Source organism: Nannospalax galili, unplaced genomic scaffold (assembly GCF_000622305.1).
Source record: "Nannospalax galili isolate Female #2095 unplaced genomic scaffold, S.galili_v1.0 scaffold49, whole genome shotgun sequence".
In the NCBI taxonomy this organism is placed as follows: domain Eukaryota; kingdom Metazoa; phylum Chordata; class Mammalia; order Rodentia; family Spalacidae; genus Nannospalax; species Nannospalax galili.
Genome location: NW_008359444.1, coordinates 1073910 through 1095596, shown reverse-complemented (window position 1 = coordinate 1095596; position 21687 = coordinate 1073910). Strand labels below are relative to the sequence as shown.

The 21687-nt window shown below is 53.1% G+C and overlaps 2 protein-coding genes across 2 annotated transcripts in view; one reads left to right on the top strand and one right to left on the bottom strand.

The window, feature by feature from the left end:
- The first annotated feature begins 4467 nt into the window (after positions 1-4467).
- On the top strand, positions 4468-6603 carry Nkx6-2 (NK6 homeobox 2). Its single transcript, XM_017795618.2, has 3 exons — positions 4468-5129; positions 5205-5377; positions 5568-6603. The coding sequence occupies exons 1-3, from the start codon at positions 4724-4726 to the stop codon at positions 5820-5822; spliced, it is 834 nt and encodes a 277-aa protein (XP_017651107.1). The 5' UTR covers positions 4468-4723; the 3' UTR covers positions 5823-6603.
- A 975-nt stretch (positions 6604-7578) lies between these two features.
- Positions 7579-21687, bottom strand: part of Inpp5a (inositol polyphosphate-5-phosphatase A) — a 192161-nt gene continuing 178052 nt past the window's right edge. Inside the window, exons 13-16 of the mRNA XM_008823156.2 lie at positions 12559-12670; positions 9847-9915; positions 8956-9043; positions 7579-8875 (exon numbers count right to left, since the gene is read on the bottom strand). Of these exons, the coding sequence (XP_008821378.1) occupies positions 8963-9043; positions 9847-9915; positions 12559-12670 (262 nt within the window). The 3' untranslated portion in view covers positions 7579-8875; positions 8956-8962. The remainder of the gene's footprint in view (positions 8876-8955; positions 9044-9846; positions 9916-12558; positions 12671-21687) is intronic.

Genomic DNA, 21687 nt, shown 5'->3' with positions numbered 1-21687 from the left:
AGGCACGGCTGCAGGTCAAGAGCAAGGAAGTGAGTTCTAGTAGGAAGCATGGGGGGTATTGGGAAGCATTTTTGGTAGCAGATTTACGGAAGTTCCTAGAAAAGAGGGACCTTGAAAGGGAAAGAGAAAAGAGGGGTCTGAGAGGGAGGGTGAGCAGGTGAGCCTGCTGTTCAGAGCAGAGAGAATTCAAGTGGGTAGATAGGACAGTCCAGGGCCAAAGCCTAAACATTGCAAGCCCAGGAGGGTTGGAAGCACCAAAGACTTTCATCCTCCTGGAGAAGTGGATAGGAGCAACTCAGGAGGGAGCGGAGCCTTTGACTGGGCACCTTGAAGTAGTCATGAGGACCTGAAGACAAGGGTTCCAGTGCTGTGCCAGTCAGCATGGGAAGATGCAGCCCCACAGTATGGATACTGCACACCCAGCATTGTTCTTGGAGACCATAGGAATGAAGGCCTCTTAGCAGGGTTGAGACTGACTAAAGAGAGGCCTCTTGGTACTTCTGTGTCAGACCTCAGGCTTCAGAAGCCACCCCACATCCTTACACCTGCCCTGACCACACATTGGGTCTGGCCAGTGTCAGCAGAAGAGACATAAATTAACGTGTTCTAATCTCTTTCCACACAGACAGGGCTGACTGTCCTTGATGCCCTGGGTGTGTGGAGGCCCACAAGGGTGGTATACTAGGGAGAAGTGCCACATATCCATGTGAAGACCCTCTCACTGTCTGTGACTGCCTGAACAGATGCCCCTCAGTCATTGGTGAGGCCACGGCTAGCATCCCAGGCACCTTAGGGTGGTAGTCCTGAAGTTACTCTGGCTCCACCCCCCAGGGCCAGTACTTTTCTCAGTACTCCTGAACCACCTTTAGCCCTCCCTCTGCTGCAGCGGTGGGATCCGACACTAGAGGGCATAGGAGAGAGGGGTGCCCAATTTTGCTCTTTTGGTGAGTTGGTAGCTCCTCCCTGCGGTCCTCTCCCAAGCCCAGAGCACAGTCCCAGGCGGTACCCCACCGGCTCTAGGAGTCAGCTCTGGGAATCATTCACCGCCAGGGCCCTGGTACATCATCTCTTTCCTTTCATCCCCAGCCTGGAGGGTGTTATCAGGAACTTTGACAGCTGTTATTTTTTTGTCCTTTGGGCTTCCTAGCCAGTGAAAGCACCCCCACCCACTCCCAGACAAGAATCCTGCTTGCCAGGTCATCATCGGGACAGCTTGGAAAGTGCTGTGGGTTGGGGGTGCTAAGCTAAGGAAAGGTCTGGGGCCTTCAGGAAGAGTGGGCAAGGCCAGACCAGGGGCAGTAGCCATTTCCTAGAGCTGCCCTAGCCAACCGCTTCAAGAACGGGGTCTTGAAGGCTCCCCTGGCTCCCTTGTGCTGTAGACAGCGTCCAGGTCCTGCTGGTATTTGCAAGTCACTATGAGAACCCCTCCTTCACCTCTAACTCTCGGGTTGGGCCACTACCGAAGGACACCTCCTCCACCACAGGTGGATCACCGATCCTCCCCACTGACATAAGTTCTATTCACCCATCTGGTAGGTAGGAGAGACAGGACCGGGAAGCCAGACAGAGTTAGCTACCTTCACAGCCTTTGGGCAGGACATGGTCACCAGCCACACAGCAGGTACACAACAAATATGTGTATAATTAAGTGAAGTGCCGAATGGCAAACTCCAGCTTTCCAACCGGAGCTAAGTTTGCGTGTAAGTAAAAGTGTCCGCAGTCTTTTGGTTAGACATTTTCTTCAAGACCAGGAGGTGGCGATCCTCCCTACAGCTGCACCTAGGAAGCCCCGGAGGATCGCGACTACGCAGCAGGACTGGAAGTCCTTCGGACGCCCAGGGAGTTTTCTTTGGCTCAACCTAGAGAGCCCTGGGGCTTAGGAGGAGCTCTGGCTAACTCCCGGGAAGGCCAGCGGTTCGCAGGCAAGGAAGAAGCAGTTAGGCCCTCTAGCCTGGCCCGCTGCGCTGGGGAAGGAGGACTTGGTACTGAGTCTTCCTTGGGGTGGGAAGCGTCCCAAGTGCGCTAGACCTCAGGGAACACGTGCACACACCTCGGGCGCCGCAACTCCCCGCAGCCCTCACTCACCCGCACTCTAGTCTCACCGCACCCTGAGTCTCCGGTCCCTCTAGAGCTACTTAGTGTGCGTCCAGAGAGACAAGGATCCCACTCCTGGCTCTGCGGGTTCCGGACGCAGTCGGATGAGCCCGGAGGGGTACACAGATCCAAGGTCGCTAGGGCCGAGCGGCTACCGCAGATGTTTCATTCCTGGGATTTAAAGAGGCCCCAGCGGGCTGGTGAGGACGCCAGGGAGCGGCGCGGTGGCGTTCCTCCGATCTCCGGCCCCCGAGGCGGGGATCCTGGGAGATGACAGAGCACACCTGCCGAGTCTCCGGGTGCGCCTCTCCGAACTCGGACTACTCCTCCGAGTCTGTTCTGCTGCAGCGCCGTCCGGTGTCTGCTCCGGAACAGAGCTGGGGTTTAGAGGAGAGGGTCCGCACCTCCCACTCGGGCCGCCCAGCCTTCTCCAGCCCCGCCCCCAAGCTCACTGCTCTGGGTTGAGTTTCTCTAGAGTAGGAGCCCTCCACCTCCTTCGTGGTCTCTCGCGAGGCCAGGAGAGTCCAAACCTTACCAAGGACCGTCCTCCCGATGACCAGACTCTTGGAGTACACGTGACCGTGTTTTCTCAGAGGAAGTGGGAGGAGAGGTCAAGGGCAGGTCTCCCGGCCTAAGGGACTGGGTGCCACCAACAGGGCTGAGGTCCCTAGTGCTGGGCGCTCCACCTGGGACCTAAGCCTACTTAGCTCAGGCTGATCGCTGCCAGGTGGCCGCGCCCAACCGAGTGCAAACCCAGCTCAGGAAGACAGTGCACCAGAAACCTCTAGGCGCTGGGGGCCACAGCATGGGCGGTTGACGATTCCACGGGCCAGGTCTGTCAGGTGCTAGGCCATGCACAAGTCAGAGGCGACCACAGAGGTCATGTCCAGTTCCAGCCACAAGTGACTTTTCAATCTTTGACCGGATGGAGACTGGTGGCCCCAGGTCCCTGACGCTAACTGCGAAAAAACGAAAATAGACCCCTAAGAGGGGCAGTTGGAACGAACTCTAGGCCTCTACACTGAGTCACTAAGGTCACTTTCTTCCGTGACATAAAAACCCCAAAGACCAGGGCAAAGGGAGGGAATCGTTATTAACGAACTTCCCCACAGAGGCAACACTGCTTTCGCCTAGATCCCCAAGACTTCAGAAACAGCCATGTCCTTTGCACAGGTCGGATCTCTCTGCTCGGCAGGCAACGAGTAACAGTCACTACACGAGAGTAACAAGCGGCACCACCCAAGAGGACGAGTGCCAGCGCGCGCTGCCTTTTCAGGGCCTGCCTTGAGCGGCTCCATCCCGTTGCAATCTCAGAGAACAACCCAGCAATTCGATGTGTGCGAGGCGCTCTGTGCCCAGAAGAGGAATTAGGGCCAAGCGGGCCCCCAGGCGGGTCCTGAAACTTGTGTTCTGCCCGCTAGACTTCAAACGCGCGCTTATCTTAAGGCCCTGAACCTGGTGTACTTTGCGTCCTGAGCTTTGAATTCCGAGGCCGCTGCGTTCCGGTGGTCCCGCCACCTGGGCCCGCCATTCGCAAGAGAACCGCCAGTGGGCGAATCCTAGTCTGGGTCCCAAAGCCGGGCTCAGGTAACCTCCAGGTAACACCTAACAGGAGATTCCCGGGTTTTCCAACTGGAAACCCACAACAGGGAAGCCCGACCCAGCGTTAGGGAGCTCGGAACCACCTTGCGGGGCAGCGTGAGCTATTAGGAGCTGGTACGTGTAGTGCCGCTGCCACCAGTCTTGCCCCTACATCGCCCGGGCTGTCTGTAGACTTATTTTGACCGATTTGAGCGGGCCAATCTGATTAGCTGTGGGGCCAGTGGACCCCGAGTCGCTGCCTCCTCTGCCGGTTTAGCAGCAAGGACCCCAAGGAACTTGTTCCCCGAAAGCGTACACACCAGCCCGCACCAACACCGCCTGGGAAGGCTGCAGAGTCGCAGTGCCCGGAATGGGCACGGTCCCGGCGCCCCCCGACCCCGGGCGTCCAGTCGTCCAGCTGTCCCAGGCTTTTCCCTGAGCTGGGCGCGCGGAGCTTGCGGGGTGGAGCCTCAAATCTACATTCATTCGATCGATAAAATATGTTCTCGTATTTTTTCCTGATTTCCCATTAAAATCTTTGCCTAACTAAATTCCCATCCAAAGGGATTTATTTCTTCCCTGGGGAGATAAATCAGGGGGCAAATTTACAGCCCCGGAGGCACCTGCCGCGCTAATGGGCCCTTCATGGAGTGCACGGCCGGCGGGGGCGCGCGCAGACGGGGGCGGGGCACTGGCCAATGGCCGGACGGCCAGTGCCTACAGCCAATCAGCGGGCGCGCCGCGCCCAGGCCCCGCGGTTATCAGCGCGTCCATCCCGCGCGGCGCAGCTCCGATCGGCCCCGGAGCAGCCGCCGCGGGTGCCCGTGCCCCCATACCCCTTTCGTCTCTCTGACCGCCGCCCATTCTGCGCGGGAGCCGTCCTTCCGTTCTCCTTCCCGCGGGGGCCGTCGGCGTCCGTCTGCGCGCGTTTCGCGTCCCCCGCCGCAGCCTGCGCCCGTCGGCGCCGCGCGCAAACTTCCCCAGCCGGCGGGTGCGGGCGGCTGCAGCGGGGCCCGGATGGGCGCCCGGGCCGGTGGCGGCGGCGCCCATGGACGCTAACCGCCCGGGCGCTTTCGTGCTGAGCAGCGCGCCGCTGGCTGCGCTGCACAACATGGCTGAGATGAAGACGTCGCTCTTCCCGTACGCGCTGCAGGGTCCGGCCGGCTTCAAGGCGCCGGCGCTAGGCAGCCTCGGCGCGCAGTTGCCTCTCGGCACTCCGCACGGGATTAGCGACATCCTGGGGCGGCCGGTGGGCGCGGCAGGTGGCGGCCTCTTAGGAGGCCTGCCCCGCCTCAATGGGCTCGCCTCGTCTGCCGGAGTCTACTTTGGGCCGGCGGCCGCCGTAGCGCGCGGCTACCCCAAGCCGCTGGCCGAATTGCCGGGGCGCCCGCCCATCTTCTGGCCCGGGGTGGTGCAGGGCTCTCCTTGGAGGGACCCGCGCCTGGCCGGCCCGGGTAAGTGGCCCCCGCGGGCTGCGGAGCGGGGCTGGGCGCAGGCTGCGGACTGCGCTCATGGACTCTTATTTGCAGCCCAAGCCGGCGGGGTCCTGGACAAGGACGGCAAGAAGAAGCACTCGCGGCCGACCTTCTCTGGGCAGCAGATCTTCGCGCTGGAGAAGACCTTCGAGCAGACCAAGTACCTGGCAGGCCCAGAGCGCGCGCGACTTGCCTACTCTCTGGGCATGACGGAGAGCCAGGTGAAGGTGAGCGCGAATGGGCCGGGCGCAGCCGTACTAAGGCGGGCCCTGAAGCCCGCGTCCTGCGAAGGGGCGAGCGGCGATCGGGCCCAGGTCCGGCCGCGGAAAGCACCGGTGCTGGCGGGTCTGAAGCGCGTGCTGGTCGGGTGCAGCGAGCCTGTGTGCCCGCTTGATGGTCCCTCTCCAACCCCCCCAGGTGTGGTTCCAGAATCGCCGGACCAAGTGGCGCAAGAGGCACGCGGCAGAGATGGCGTCGGCCAAAAAGAAACAAGACTCGGATGCCGAGAAGCTGAAGGTGGGTGGCTCGGACGCGGAAGACGACGATGAATACAACCGACCCCTGGACCCCAACTCGGACGACGAGAAGATCACGCGGCTTCTCAAAAAGCACAAACCATCGAACTTGGCGTTGGTCAGCCCGTGTGGCGGCAGCGCGGGGGACGCCTTGTGAAGATGCGGCCAGGCGGGAGAACCAGGGCACCCGGGCGCGCGGCATGCCCCGACGCCAGCCGCCTGGCCGCAGTGTGTATATATATTTTTACAGAATAAGTTATAAAGCGGACGCTGGCACGGTCTCGGCATGAGGCGCGGAGTGCGGGGTTCGGGCAGATCACTTTGTTATAATCAATAAATTATTTAACACGTCCCGGTCGGAGCCGTGGCTCCCGTGGCTTGCACATCGTGTTTTTTTCCATACGGAGCCGGCCCCAGCGGGCGGGCAGGCTGCTGGACCATCCCGATCTCACCCAGCCTGTCCTCCGAGGGTGCCAGTGCAGGCACAGGGGGTCGCGACGGGTCGTGATGGCGACCTGGGGCCCCACGTGCATGTTCAGGTCAGAGGCTGCTGGCCCCAGAGCGGTTGGTGGCGGTTGCCTGCAGGAGCTCGGAGATGGTGAGACTGAACGTCTGGAGGACGGCGGAAGGAAGGCAGCTTCCACCGCCCCGTAAGGGAAGGACACCGCAGCGCGGTACTAGGAGCCAGACCTAACGGAGCTCGGCAGGCGTACCCCCAAAGCAGGTATGGCTTCCTTTTCCGTGGCTTAAGACTGGCACCTCCTGCACCCAGGACCGGCTGTGCACAACAAGGGCACTCATTGTTCAAATGAAGGAAGCTGGGGCAAACATAAAAACACACGAGTGGCCCCAAAAGGCCAACAAGACGAGTGCCCGTTCTGGGCAGCCGGCACCCTCCCGGTACCTTCCCTTTTTGCAACCCTGAATGCCCTTGTCCCTCAGACCTGGGCCTGCTTCAAGCCAAGCTGGTGCGCCTCAGAGTGGGCTGCCTTACAGGTATTTTGAAGTAATTACCTTGAAACTTTGTTTCTGCAGAATTCCAAATATTTCCAGATGTAGCTGCCGACCTCCCATCGGGTCATTTGGCCTGAGGGTCTGTGCCCTGACCCTAGGCTGTGCTTTAGACGTTTCCTTGGGCGAAAGCACCGTGTTAAGCTAAGGCTGCAGAGATTCTGTGTGAAGCCTGACCGAGGAACAGCTTACAGCTTCAGTCCTGTGCCAGAAACCCTGACCCAGAGGGCTGGCTTCTCAGAGGGTGGGCAGGAGGGCCCCCAGCCAGGGTCACTCTTACGTGCAGCTCAACTCTCCATCCTGGCCAGTGACTCAGGCCCCGGGAAGAGCTGGGAGCCCTTTCCCCAGGGGTGCAAATCCCCATGGCAAAAACCCATCCTCAGCTTCAGACCGCCTACCCTGTACTCCGTGGCTGCTCTTTAATGCATGGAAATGTGGAATTTTCAAACATCCTGAGTTAATTTTCTTATGACAAGATTTCTCTAGTAAGGCATTTAAAAAATATTTATGAGGACCATGAAAAGCTCGTTTTGTTTTGCTTTTTGCCCCGCTGCTGCTTTCGAGCCAATGATTTTAAAAGGGAGCAAGATTTTTTTAAAGCAGTGTTGTGAACAAATCATTACCTCAGCCTGAATTCAGAGCAGAGGAATTTTGTTGAAGGTTTTGTGGGAAGCAAAGCATTTGTATAATTCCAGTTAAGATAGTGAAGGACCAGTCTTTTTTTGACTACAGTAAAAAGTCCAAAAGATGATTTTTCTTATGGCTAGGTGACTGCTGACAGCACTCCCCACACTCTGTAAGATTCCAGGATTCAAAGTGAGTTAGGCACAAAGAAGGCCACTCCCCACTCCCGCACTCAGCATTTCAAAGGCATGAGAGAAACAAGGAAGCAAAGCAGCAGAAACTGTTTTCACCAGATCAATTTTATTGCTTAGGAACCCAGCAGTCACTTCCAAAGGCCTTCAGAGGAAGGACCCACAGCTGGAACCCACAACTGCTGCAGACACGGCACGTTGGCACGCAGCGACCACGGCACTCACAGACCGGACCCCTGGGATCAAGGACGCAGCAGGTCGGCCTTCAGTGATTTCTAGGGAAACCAACATGAACTCATGCCTCTGCCCTCTCCAGGAGCTGTAGTGTTCAGAAATCAATAAAAGCACGCTGTGTTTCCTCAGCAGGCTCTGCAGGCACCTTCCGTGGTACTCAGTGCTGGGTGCAAGTACTGGCAACAGGCTGCGCCCGGCTTCCCTCCTGTTGCTTTCCCGCCACGTTTACACACAGCCCATGCTAGAAGCGATCTGTGGGAAGTGGACAAGGCTACTTCTAATTCTCCCACGAGATTATGGTTTTAATGTAGGATACTTGGCACCATAAAACGGTAACAAAAGACAGACAAAACAGTTTACAAAATTCTTAAAAGGTACACCCAGGCTAGCTATAAACTTCACATTCAGTTCTTAATATTACACAGAAAAAGGCAAAGGAGTGACAAGCTGCTAGGACATGCGTGCCGCAGGGGCCCCTTGCCCTGGGCACTACTAGGTCTGTCTCAGGAACCTGTGCTGATGGATGCTCCACTCAACTAGACTGTGGTTCTGCCTGCTTAGGACACTCCTGCACTCATACTGGAAAGTATATTCAGCGTAAGTTTTGGTAAGATTTATAAATTATTTTTAAAAAGTATATATTTATATGTATTTATATATATAAAAATGGAAAGCAGCTGCAATGTGATTCAGACGCCACGTAACATGGCAGTAGAGTCGGACCTCGGGCCTCGGTGTGAGCACACTCGGCAGTGTGCTGCCTGGGTTAATGCCTGGCACACGCCTCCTGGCAGAGAGGGACGCTGGACACCTAGGGCTCTAACTGGAGAAACTCCTCCACAGACAATCGTTAAAAATGGAAAACTGTGAAGTCTAAAATACAGGCTCTCTGCTGTCTATTAGAGTTTTGGCAATAGGACTGTGACTTAATTAAAAAAACCCAATATGTCTACTTAATGTCACACGAACAGACACGACAGTGAGGTATGTGAGGCTTTCCGGAGGTCCGGAGGCTGAAGCAAAGTGTGCGGCCGGCCGTCTAGCAGGTGATGCTTGGGCGGGTTCCGATGCAGCTGTCAGGATGATGAGTTTGATACACTGCTACAGGGAGGTCTCCCAAGGGTCCTCTCATGGCGCTGGCACCTCTTCCCTGGAATAGAATTAGTAATTTGTTAAAGGAACAAACACACCAGGAAAGCTTCAGGAAGGAGAAGGAGGAGCCATATTTACCACCACGTCACTGCACGACACAACACTTGTGCACATGGGCGTGAGGTTTACCTGCCCCAGGTGCAATTCGGAAGGCCAGGAACACGGGCTGCAGTGGGAGAAAAGAGGGAAGTTAGCATGCACAGGCTGCCACCTCCCCGAGACTCCGGGCCCTCACATCTCCCCAGCAGCTGGAACTGAGTCTGGAGATGATGGCCAGTCTTGTGTACACAGCATGGGCTGAACCAGCCAGCCTGGACCTGGAGCTGGGCTGTGAAAGAACCCACAACATCCTGCTGTGTTTGCAAGGAAGGCGGAATCAGTGTAAGAAACCACTGAGTAAGTTCTAAAGGCATGAGGAAGTATGGACCCCCATCCTTGGTGTGCACAGTGGCCCTGGCTCAGAGGCCTTGGATATGGAAAATTTGTCTAATTTGGCTGAGATTTGTCACCTGGCCTGAGTGCCACCGGAAATTGTTGGCCACTCTTAGTTCAGGGGTGGTCATATAAGGAAAGTCTGTGCAGACGGTCAGAGGTTATCCTGAGCACACATCGTCTATAGGACTTGTATTTACCACACTCTGCCTGATAAACATGAGCTCATCATAGGAAGGCCAGGAGAAAAGTCCCAAAGCATCTGAGAGAACTGGTCTTCAAACATAACTAGCTGAAGACACAATGTTTTTACACATAGTGAAATTATTTTCTTCTATTGTGACTAATCATTTCTACCTTCTCTCTGCCTATCTACCAATCTATCCATCTTTTGATAGTTTATTAAAATTAAATAAACGCAGACCAACCTGCCCTGCTTGGCAAAGCCAGGCTAAGGAGGTAAGAGATTCTGCCCAACCTCCATCCACCCACCGGTGTTCAGCCCCCAGGCCCCAGTACCGGTACAACGCATGTCACCTTGTGGTCTCCCATGCAGACATTAGGCCCAATGTGGTCATAGGTAGCAACTTTCTCCTCGCTCTCTGACTGGAAACAAAGAGAAAGGGGGTTATAGGGAGGCTGGGACACTCTGCAGTCCTGCCAGGAGGTGACAGGCAGGGGCTTCAGGGTGTCTTGGGGAGCAGAGAGGTAGGAGGGGTTGTTGTAGGAAGGCCCAGGGTCTTGCTACACCTCAGTGTGTGGCTGGCTCTTCTGCTGAGAGGGATCCTATTTCCAGAGGGAGAAAGCAGGATAGCTTTGGGATGGGGACTCCCCCAAGTCTCCTCTGCCTGTCTCTGGCATGTGCCCCTGGACACTGGCAGACACAGAACCTCTGGTCTTGCAATCAGTGCCACTTTGAACTTCCTTTTTAAGGGCGTGTCCTTGGCTGAGCAGCTCATCTCCTTCCCATTCCCCTCTTTACACTTGCTCTGCCAGCCTGCTCTATTAACCTGGAGCGTGTTGCATGCCACGTGTGCATATTAATTAACTGCTCCACACACTTCCTGGCAGACTCTTCTTTTTGGGTGCAATAGTAGAGGTTTTGTTGCTGCTAATCAGCCGGCTCTGACCAGGCTAGCATTTTATATCCACAGCCAAAGCATCCGAGACGATAAAGTTAAAACTGAATTATCTTTAATGCAGTAGGAAGCTTAAGGTCAGATTTACTTTCCAGCATGGTCGCCTGCCAGAAAATATGAAAACACAGTCTTCTGCACTGCATGCGTGAACACTTGCCCATCTTTCAGGAGCATGCAGCCGCCTCCTCAGAAGTGGGGAAACATCCATCAAAGCCCCATGGTAATTTACAAAGGTGGCATAAAATTGTGGGTTTTCAGCTGCATAATCTTTGGACAGATAAACAAATTACAGCTGGGCATGGGCGGGATGCATGCACACCTCACTGAGCATTTGTCACCGAGGCTCCCAGGCAGCGTGAGGCCTGGCGTTTTAGGGCTCTGGAGGCGGAACGCAGCATGATGAGAGGGCACCAGAGCATGTTGTGATGGATGGCACCAGAGAGGCGGCCTGTGGCACCGGGGAGGTAGCTCATTGTGAAGGCAGCTCTTAGCACAGTCTGCCCACCCTGTAATGCCCACTGGGAAGTCCTGCAAGCAGGACTCCCCTCCCCAACCCCTTAAGGGCTTCATTTTCAGCTTAGATGAACAAGAGCGCTCACTCTTCCACTGTAGCTTTGACGTCTGAATCCTGGGTGTGGAGACCCAGAGATGTGAATGCTTGTAAAACAGGTTCAACTGCTGCTGCCTTCCTCCGGCTTGAGCATACCCTCCCGCATGGAGCCCCTCTGGCTTCCAGCAGCTCTGCCCACCAACCCAAGTGAACCCTGTCCAAGGATCTCACCACAAGGTGCACTTTTTGTGACTTTGTTTTCCTGTTAGGTGACATCAACTTCTTCTGTCCACCTCAGGGAGTGAGGATGCCCACCATAGGACACAGGATGAGTCCACTGTCTACCTAACTCTTGCATTTCCATCTCCAGGGAGGCTATGAGTAGACCCAGTTCATAGACAACGCAATTTCAAGTTCCCGAGCTGCTTTTCCTCAGAGATGACCTAGGTCATAGGGCATCACAGTGGGCCACCAGTCGGTCTTGTCCATGAGACTAGAAGGTAGGGTTGTGTGCCAAGGCTGCCTCAGCCAGCACCCTACCCCCCCCCCAAGCTCTTGTAGACCCCAAGGGGTTTCTGGCTATTCCAGGGTTCCTGTCTCCAAGTTCCTCCCACTGGCCAGGGCCTGAGCACCATCTGTACCCACGGTGCTCTGGGGCACAAGACAAGCAGAGAAAGGCCTAGCGAGACCTGGGGGAGAGTGAGGCACAACGCAAACCATCAGAGCCTCAGGAAGAGCTTGCCCCACAAGCTGGGGGAGGGTGCTTTGAGAACTGCAAGGTATGTGGGTGTGGCATTCAGCAGGGGGATAGATGGAGACACTCACAGGGGCATGGTAGGGGAGGAAACAATGCAACCTAGCCCCACACTGAGGGTGGGAGTAGATCAGAGGGTCTCCACTCTCCCTAGCACTGGACCACAGCAATGGGGATGAAACAGCAGAGCACACAAGCCCCAGGCCACTGTTGGTCTGTCGCCTGCCTCCTCCTCACCAGGGGCCCACACCATGGTCTGACTGTGGCTCTGCGAACTGAACCTCAAACTGCTGCCTCCTGCATGGGCTTACCTATTTCACTCTTAGATTTTCACAGATGAGGCCCCAGAACGAATTTGGATACTGATTTTTTTAAAACATTTCATTTACATTAAAATATGGGAATAGTAAACCCTGGAAATGACAGGAAATCTGGAAACCTCTCATTGCTGGGGCACAGTTACCTGAGCACATCTCCCCTTTATCCTGAATCTGCTGAGCCCAGACATGAACCGTTTTTTTTTTTTTGCTTTACAGCCTGAGGGCAAAATGAACGATATATAAAATAACTATAGTTAGACCCCACCATGACTACTACTGTGTACTTCTAACTTAAAATGACAGTGGCACCTACTCAGGCCTGAGTGTCACCTGGGAGGGAATCAAGCAAGCACTTCCCTTTGGTTCATCTTAGGATCAAGTGAATGCTCAACTCTCCTGTGCCCAGGCTGGGTGGCTTGCCCCACCTGGTCCTAAGACCAACTCCTGCTGGTCCTTCCCTGTGGCTGGCTCAGGTCTTCCCCTTACCTTAAGAACCAGCTCTTTGGCAGACAGGGACATGAGGATGCGGTCACACCATGCGGGGCACCGTGTATTCATGTACTGCTCTCCTTGGCTGGAGTCCTCACTGTACGGGTAGCTGTGGAGATATAAGCAAAGGGTCAACAGCACTCTGGCTCCAATGGTCCTCCAGGTTCTGAAGGGAAGTCTGTACTAGCCAGGAAAGAATGACTACAAAGACATATAAAGCTAAACGTGTAACCTACATGTTCACATCAAACCTAGTTCTAGTTCTCCCTGCATGTGTACTATAGCTAGGACTGGCCAGCCTGGCAGGACACATCCCCTCCATCTGCTCTACTGGCCATAACTCTTATCTATGGAGGGTTTAGGTGCTCAAGGTATGACTGTGGGGTCATCACAGCAGAGAGATATGGCTGTCCCTGGCTCACTGCTCTCTCAGGCCTTGTCTATTCTCTCTGAGGGTCTGGGAATGGGACTTTAGCCACAGCATCTGATATCTAACCAACAACTGATGACCCAGCTCAGGCAAATAAGCCAGTTCCCATGTCAACCTGACCCACACCCTGAATACACCCTACAGTATCCTGGAGAACTGCTGCCTTTACCTCAGATACCCCTCTTGCTGCATCTTCATATGACACTGGCTCTCACCACACAGAGGCTCTGCACTCACGGCCCGAGCCTTGGGGAGAGCCCATGTGCCTCCTATGTCTATGCAGCACAATCTCAGGGGACCTACCCTAATTCACCATCCCATGTAAGACAACCCACTACATATGGCAATACTGGCTAGACTGTACCTCAGTATGAAACCCATGTAGACTGACCATAGAATGACTGGCTGGGGAAGAGCCCTTCCCAGAGTTTGGCTGCCCCACGTGTCTACATGTCCATACTGTTTCCTATGGTCTTCAGACCATAAATATTGTCTTATATAAGTCTAGTGTGTTTCCTCAGTTGATTTCAGAGTACCAGGCCATTGAATCTAATGCTCAAACACTCCTGTTGACGTCAGCTGAGAAAAAAATGTGACTTTCCAGCCTATGGCTGTTGGGGCACCTGACAGCTGTCCACTCTGTGGGGAAAGGCGAGCCTGGCCGTGCTCCCACTGCCCTCAGGTGCCTGTGAGGCCTAATATTTCCCTAGGCCTCAATCACATAAAACCTCCTGGTGCCTTGTGGAGCTCATATCCTTCATAGAAACTGTGGTTTGTGACCGTTATCTCTTGAAGGAATTACTACTTTACCTGAATAAGTTTACCTTAAATTTGGCTAAAAGTAAAGTCTATGTAGTTCCTACACATAACATTAGCATTTTAAAGAAAATAAACATTTCCACACTTCCTTTTCAGAAGCAGCAGCAGGCCAATGGCCAGTTTTATTTCCATGCATTACAATGGCAGATTACAACAGCAATGACCTTGCTCAAGTGCTCCTCGGTCTACCCCAGCCGTGGGCTGTAGAAAAGCTGAAGTCAAAGGGAGCATCTCACAGTGAACTCATACACAAACGGAGCCATGCTGGGATAGCCTGAGGCAGCTCCTCAGCAGTAAGGGTTCCACCACAGTGATGTAAGCTGCCAGGATGGGGCCTAGCAATCTTCCTGGCTTCCAAGATGGTGGAGATGGTGATCTCTCCCAAAGGGAAAAGGCCCCACAATGAGCATAAAACCAGCATGATGAAAGTCTGATTTAGGGGCAGCAAGGGCTCCAAACACAGATAGGCTGGGCCAGCTTCAGGGTGTGCAAAGTTCATTGCTTTAACCAGTTGCAGGGCACTGTGACTCCAGGATACTGACCTCACAGACTTGTTCATGTGCTGCAGTCTCCATGGATACAGCATCTACCCACTGGCTGCCTCAGTGGTCCAGCAGGGTACTAGCTATCTGGCTGTTCTATATGGGATATGTGAGTCAGCCTCTGCTTGCTGGTTAAGGAGCGAAGCCTCGGCAGACCTGTGTATTCGCCTGTGCTCACTGCAACCCTCTGGCCTTGGCACTGTTTTCAGGTGTGGTCTAGTTCTCAGCTGACTGACCAACAGAACCCAGTCAGGTCCAACTTAAAAAAAGCATCATTGGGAGGTGCCAACTTGGAACAGGATTGAACTGGCATGCTCTTTTCTTTAAAAACAATTAAAAATACATTTATTTAATGTGAGGGTTGGGGGTGTGCCATGGTATGTGGAGGTCAGGGGACAACTTGCAGGAGTCAGTCCCCTCCTTCCACCATGTGGGTCCTGGGGATCAAATTCAAGTCACAGGCTTGGCTTTGTGCTGATCTATCTTACCAGTCCTCTTAGTTTTTTGAGGCAGGGTCTCATGTAGCCCACACTGGCTTTAAACTCACTATGTAGGCAAAGATGATCTTGAACTCCTGATCCTCCCATCTCCACCTCCCAAGTGTTTGAGATTACTAAGCCCAGCACTCAGCATGCTTAGATGTCACCCTCTCATACCTGACAACAGCTCTGACACACTGTCCTCACTATAAAGCATGCCAGTTCCTGGCGACCTCATGGAGGATGCACCTGGCTCAGGGCCAGAGTCCAGTGGAAACACTGACTTCTGGGTCTGGACATTACAGGTAACTTTCAAATGAATCTTCAGAGAAGGGGCTTCTGTCCCCCAGGCACACTGAACGGCATGAGATATCATGTTGACCTACAGAGCTACAACTGGCAGGAGGCAAGGGACAGGACCTGACAGGTAGTCACTGCTTTAACATACTGGGCTTCACTGAGTCACAGAAAAGGACAGCTGAGGAGATGGGTTGATGCTCTGTGCATCCCTCAACCAGCTCACACCTAGTAAGTCCTGGGGCTCCATGTGTCCTTTGGGGCTCAGGGAAGACCCTGGCTGTTATGGGCAAGCTTTCAGGTTGAGAGATGTCTTGGGTAGGGCTGATGGCAGAGTCTGGCTGCTGGGGAGAGTCCCCTCGGCTCCATAGGGTTAGTACAGACAGCAAGTTTTGGTCCAGATGGGTCAGGGGAGGTCAGTATAGGGCATGGAGCCTCATTATGTCCTCTACTCACAGGCTGCTCAGCTGAGTGCAAGGACTGCACACAGCCACCTGCAGATGATTAATGCAAGCAGAGCTGTGCACTCAGACTTATCTGGAAGCAAGCCCTCACAGAGTAGAAGGCAGGAAAAGCCAGCCCTATCTTGGCCCCATTGAGCTCTGGGAATAATCGTCATAATTAATTGCAGTGCTGATAAAATTAACAATTGTCCCCCTGTGCTCCTTCCACACTGTCTCCCTTCCTCTAATCCCCTCGCACTCTGTCCGTCAGGATGTGGGCAGCGGCCCCTTTGCTGGCTGATTGTTTGCTTGCAGCCAGTCTGGCTTCGGTGAGGTTAGGCTCAAGACCTGGGTGGGCAGGGCTTGGATAGCGTTGCCATGGCCCCCATGAACACACTTTGGGAGGTACAAAGCCTGTTGTGTTTGAGAATCCTGTAGGGCAGCCTAGGGTAGTGGAGAGAGAAAGCCTGTGTGATCCATGCCTTTGCTGCAACTTTTAGCCTTTCTCAGACCACAGGAAAGCAAGCTAATGAAGGTCTTTAGACAGCACCCAGGCCACCCTCAAGCTAATGAAGGTCTTTAGACAGCACCCAGGCCACCCTCAAGCTAATGAAGGTCTTTAGACAGCACCCAGGCCACCCTCAAGAGGAAGGGCTGAGCTCTCTGTGCCAGAGAAGGGAGCTTTTCTGCTTTCACCTGGTAAAAGGTCAACTGCTCCCAGACCTTATGCTGCTTTTGATGCTGGTGGCACAGCATCTCAAGGGCACGAGCATGAAATGCAACTTAGTCCTAGCACATGTGTGTCACAGCAGGAGTATCTCTAGGGACCCATCTACATACACAGAACCCGGGGGCCACAGTGAACAGATACTTGGTTTCAAAGACACCAGATGCTATTGAAATGTCTAAAAAAGGAGGGAAGGGGGTAAAACCAAAGAAAAAGAATAAGAAGCACTAACGACTAGCAATCCTGAAGCTCCTAAGCAGAAGAACCCGGCATTTAAAGTGCCCAAGAGTTTCCTATGGCTGGACACATGAGGTTGGAGCCTGCCCTGGCTCCCTTTGCTGTGACTCTAGGGGCAGCTGTTCACACTGATTCTCAGGTGAGCAGGGCTGTAGGTGCTGCTTCTCTTTTTGCTGGTTCACTGACTATCCTTACATCACATGAGCTGTGTGCAATCAGGAGCCAGCAATGGGCCAGCCCATGGCATCCTTGCTCCCTGGCTGGGCTTTCAGCCTTGGAAAGAAGTCTTACTTCTGATTTTCAGTAAACATGACTTTTGAGAGCCAACCTCCTTAGCTGGACCTGTCTGAGATGGAGCATCCCTGTATTAGACACATGCTTATCTTTTTAAAGCTTGACCTTACGCTGAAGTTTGTTCACTAACAGGCTGCTGAGATCTCTCCCCATTCAACATTCCCTGAAATGTCTGATCTGTATAGAACACTTAAATTGCCCTTTAAAATTGTGCTTTGTATTAGGCAAAGTGCACACAGGACAGATATTCACCAACTGATCCCACTGCAGGTGGAAGATGCCAAGCCCAGCACCTCAACAGGTCTGGCCAGCAATGAATCAATCACACATGGGGATCTCACAGGGTCCACTCCATGTTGGGCTCCCTCAATGCACACTATGATTTTGGATTTGTTCTTGGGCCTTGGTGGTGTCCTTGCTGTTCATTCCACAAGGCATTCCCCTTCAGTTCTGAACGTGCACTCCGTGATTCATGGCGCTTTGGTTGTATCTACTCTGGGGCTACTTCTTGGAGTCTGATGTGTGGGCCTCAGAGTGAGGGGATCCTGATCCTTCCAAGGTCCAGAAGGTAAAATTGCTCATAATGACACCAAGATGACAGCGGTTTCCACGGTGCTTATGCTGCATGGACAGGGCAAAGGGCACTATGGGAAAACCACAGATGCCTGGGCAGGAACCAGGTGGCACTCAAGAAGTAGGTCCATGTCACCACATTCAAGCAGGGCAGATACCTCAGCAGTGTGAACACATACCCTACCAAACCCCAACACTGAGAAACAGTTCCAGGGAGTCGGAGTACCCAAGCACTCTCTGCCCCAGGCCAGGCCGGTGATGTCTCACCAGTGCTCTGCATCTGCATCGCTGCTGTGCAGCGGCTTGTGTGTGGGCAGCCTGACAGACAGGTATAGCTATCTCAAGAAGGCACAGATGAGCTGTCTCTCTAAGGCTGGACATGATGGTATCTGTGCTCAAACATAAAATTCAAGCTTTCGAGAAAAATTCTGAATTTCAGAAAATGATGAGCCTGGCAGTGTCCCCCTATGCAGATGTGTTTGCTGATGTCTGTGTGTCCTGACCAAGGTACCATTAGCTCTGGAACAAGGTCTAACCCCTGTCTTACTCAGCATTCAACACATGCTGCCACCAAATGCCAGGTGGGCCCTAAGTCACTTCGAGCCCAGGGCCAGCACGTTGGGTGGGTTCTTGACTTGTATTGCACTGAGGGGCTAGGAAATCACCCTTCCTCCAGTCAGCAGAGAGGAAAGCACACCACCCACAGCCTGGGGAGGGGGGCTCATCCCATGCACATGCCTGCTACACTCCCTGTCACCTGTCCAGCTAAACTTTTAAACAAAAAATTTTAAAATATTTATTATTTTTATTTTATGTGTATATGTATATTGCCTGCCTGTAGGTAAGTGCACCCGTGTTGTGCAATGCCCTCAGAGGACAGAAGAGGCTGCTGGATCCCATGAAACTGGAGCTGCAGACAATGGTTAGCTGCCATGCGGGTGCTGGGATTTGAACCCGGGTCTTCTGCAAGAACAACCAGTGTTCTTAACCACTGAGCAATCTCTCCAGCCCCTTAAACAAATTTTTTAAACACAAGAGACTGCTATTCTCACAATTTTTGGTTTTGGGGGGATTGAAAAATAGGGTTTTTCTCATTAAAATGTTATGCAGTTAACATGTAATAAGTTCATTATTATTATTTTAGAGTAAATTAATAAATATTTAGGGGTAAGATGGCTCAGCACGTAAAGGCACTTGCTGCCAAGCCTGACAACCTGGGACTTCACCCTGGCTCCCACGTCATGGAGGTTGGGTTCATGTGGTAGATGGAAACACTTTGCAAAGTAGAAGTGAAAATGAAAACTGTGGGACAAGGTAGCGCCCTGGGCTGTGGGCAGTGCTTTATGCTGTGTGTGGCTCAGCACAGCCTGTGTCCTTGAGGCTGTAAGGAAGCTGGCTGGCTCGTGACACATGCAGCCTAGGTGCTCAGGAGCACCTCATTATGCATCAGGGTAGCCACTCCCCAGATGGCCAGCAGGCCTCACTGGTTCCTGGGCAGTACCTACAAAACCAGAACCTAAGTGGAAACACTAGACCTCGGGAGGAGCTGCTTTCAAAGGTGAGCAGTGTGAGACTACTGCCTGCAGTGTCCCTAACCCTCAGCAGTTCTGTGTTCAGTAGAGCAAGCGGCTCATGACACTGAGGGCTCACTCCACACTCTGGACATCTTGGCACTAGGAACAAAGGTTTTCAGGGCACCCCAGTATAGTCACATGTCAAGTAGTCAGACCTCAGTCCTAAGTCCTCCAGCAAGAGAGGTGCGGTCCTGAGATGGTCCCAGGGCTTCCTGCATGGGCCCAAAGTATGTGGTGGAGAAGTTTCCATGGCCTTCCCACAGCCTGACCTGGCACGCCTGGTGAGAAAATGCAGGTAGATGCCCAGCACAGGAGCTCATGGGACGAACAGGTACCTCAGCCACTGTTGCCTCCCAGGAAGACTTTTCCCAGCTTGTTTGAAAGTCTCCCCTGGACACCACAGTGCTCAGCCTATGGCACAGCCTCTTGCCTGTGGAGCAGAGCTGCAGAAAGTCATGTCCCCAGGTCCTTCAGGTAGTATCCTTGTGGGCCACCCCTCTGCTCCAACTGGAGTGAATTCTGGATGTGCAGGTTGATGTCTCAAATGCATCCATCAGTGATTCTGTGCTAGCAGCTGTACACGGATGAGCACATAGACAACCACACCCCCATAGTATGCACATAAGCATGGCCTACTCACATACATGCACATTCATGAATTCACACCCCCATATCTAAACCCTGCACATGTACCTATGTACACACACTCTCAATTCACACACTCATGTATATGTACACGTGTGCTAAGTGTGCATATGTGTACTCATATCTTTGATGCATACCTGCATACTCATGAACACATCCATGCAATTCTCAAACATGCATGTGCACATTCGTACAAACCCACACACAGGCTCATTAGTACACATATGCACCTATAAGCGTGCATATGTAGACACAGTCATATATATACATGTCCACTCATGCTCAAACACAAAGGTACATGCACGTGGACAGGCTGTATACACATATACAAAACCCTGCACAGGCTGGGCATGGTGACGCATGCCTTTAATCCCAGAACTTGGGAGGCAGAGGCGGGCGGATCTCTGTGAGTTCAAGGCCAGCCTGGTCTACATAGTGAGTTCCAGGACAGCTGGGGCTACAGAGAAACCCTGTCTCAAAAAGACCAAAAAACAAACAAACAAACAAACAAAAACCCTGCACAGGTATACAAATAGCCTGTCATCTACACATACTCCACATACCACGTATTCAAACCCACACAGTGTATGTACATGTGCACACACAGGAAAATGTACACTAGTGATTTTTCTGCACACATCCATCCCTATGCATACCTCCACCCATACACAGAGCATGCTTGAGACTACCTGTTTTACTGCAGCTCAGGTCATCTGGTAGGTACAAGGCCACACAGCATTGCTTCTGATCTCCACTTCATGCTTTTCTCGGACACCTTTGCTTATCCCACTTTCCCTGGAACAGTTCTCCAAACCCACATGGCAACCCAGCAGGGAATGTGAACTCTGATGTTACAGGATGTTTTCAGACAGGGTCTCTTTCTGTAGCAGGCTGCCCTCTAACTTCTAATCTTCCCCAGGGGCTGGGATTACAGGCATGTGCCACCATGCCCAATTTGTCATATTTTTAAACATAGCAGAACCAAATCAGGAAAGAACATCAGTGCTTTCTGGGGAGGAGGGACATCAACTGTGTCCTGGGAGGTGGTGGAGGAAGAAGACATCGTGTACAGTGAGGACAGGCCTCAGGAGCCTTTTGTTAAGGCCCATATCACAAGCATGTACTGACTGCAGGAGAGGTCAAAGGCATTTCTGAATGTGGACTGGACCACACACTGGAAGTGATAGTTCAGTCTGGAGCATCATTTCTCCCCCCATCCATCTTGAAAACTTGAATGCTGTTTTTAACTAAAGGAAAATATCTTTAAGATGATGAGCCTACAGGTGCCTGGTGCCTCCCATGTGTTCAGTATACAGTGAATATGTTCATACAGGCTCCATGGAGTATGCATGCCTGCTGGGTTGGCAGCTGGGTAGGAGCACATGTACCCACTGCTGTATGATAATGAAGCCAGAGGCTGGGCTAGAAAGACAAGATGTCCACAGATGCCGCAGGGCATCTCATTCAGGCCGCAGGAACATAAAAATCTGTATACTGTATGTCTGGGCCCTCAATTCTGCAAGGTGATGACTGACATGGAAAAGGTGACAGAGCTTATCCCAGGACCCAGCTCGGAGAGAAGGGCAGTACAGAACCCTGGCCACAGTGAAGAGCTGAGTCTTGTGCACAGAATGCATGCATAGCATAAGACAAGTGCGGGGCCTACAGGCTGGTGTGCTGCTGAGACAGCTGTGCCTTCGAAGGTGGGTGGAGTTCACAGATGGGAACTTCACAGTCCAACGTGGGACACAGGTACTCTCACAGCAAATAGTGGGAGTTGAAGGGGGTGGTGGTGCTCCAAACCCTTCATCAGCCTTCAGCACTGTTGCCTAGTAGCCTGGCAGGCTTCCAGCTTCACACAGTACAGCCTGCCTCCTCAATATCTCTCTGGCTGGGAATCCAAGGGGGCTCAGCTCAGGGTCTCAAAGCCCAAAGGTAAAGTGTCAACTCTGCCATAAATAAGAGCCCTCACCCACTGAGGTGGTACAGATAGATACCATTTCATTATTGGTCACCAACTGGGTGACTATTAGCTCCAGGCTGTCTTCACTTTCCAGGCCAGCGAA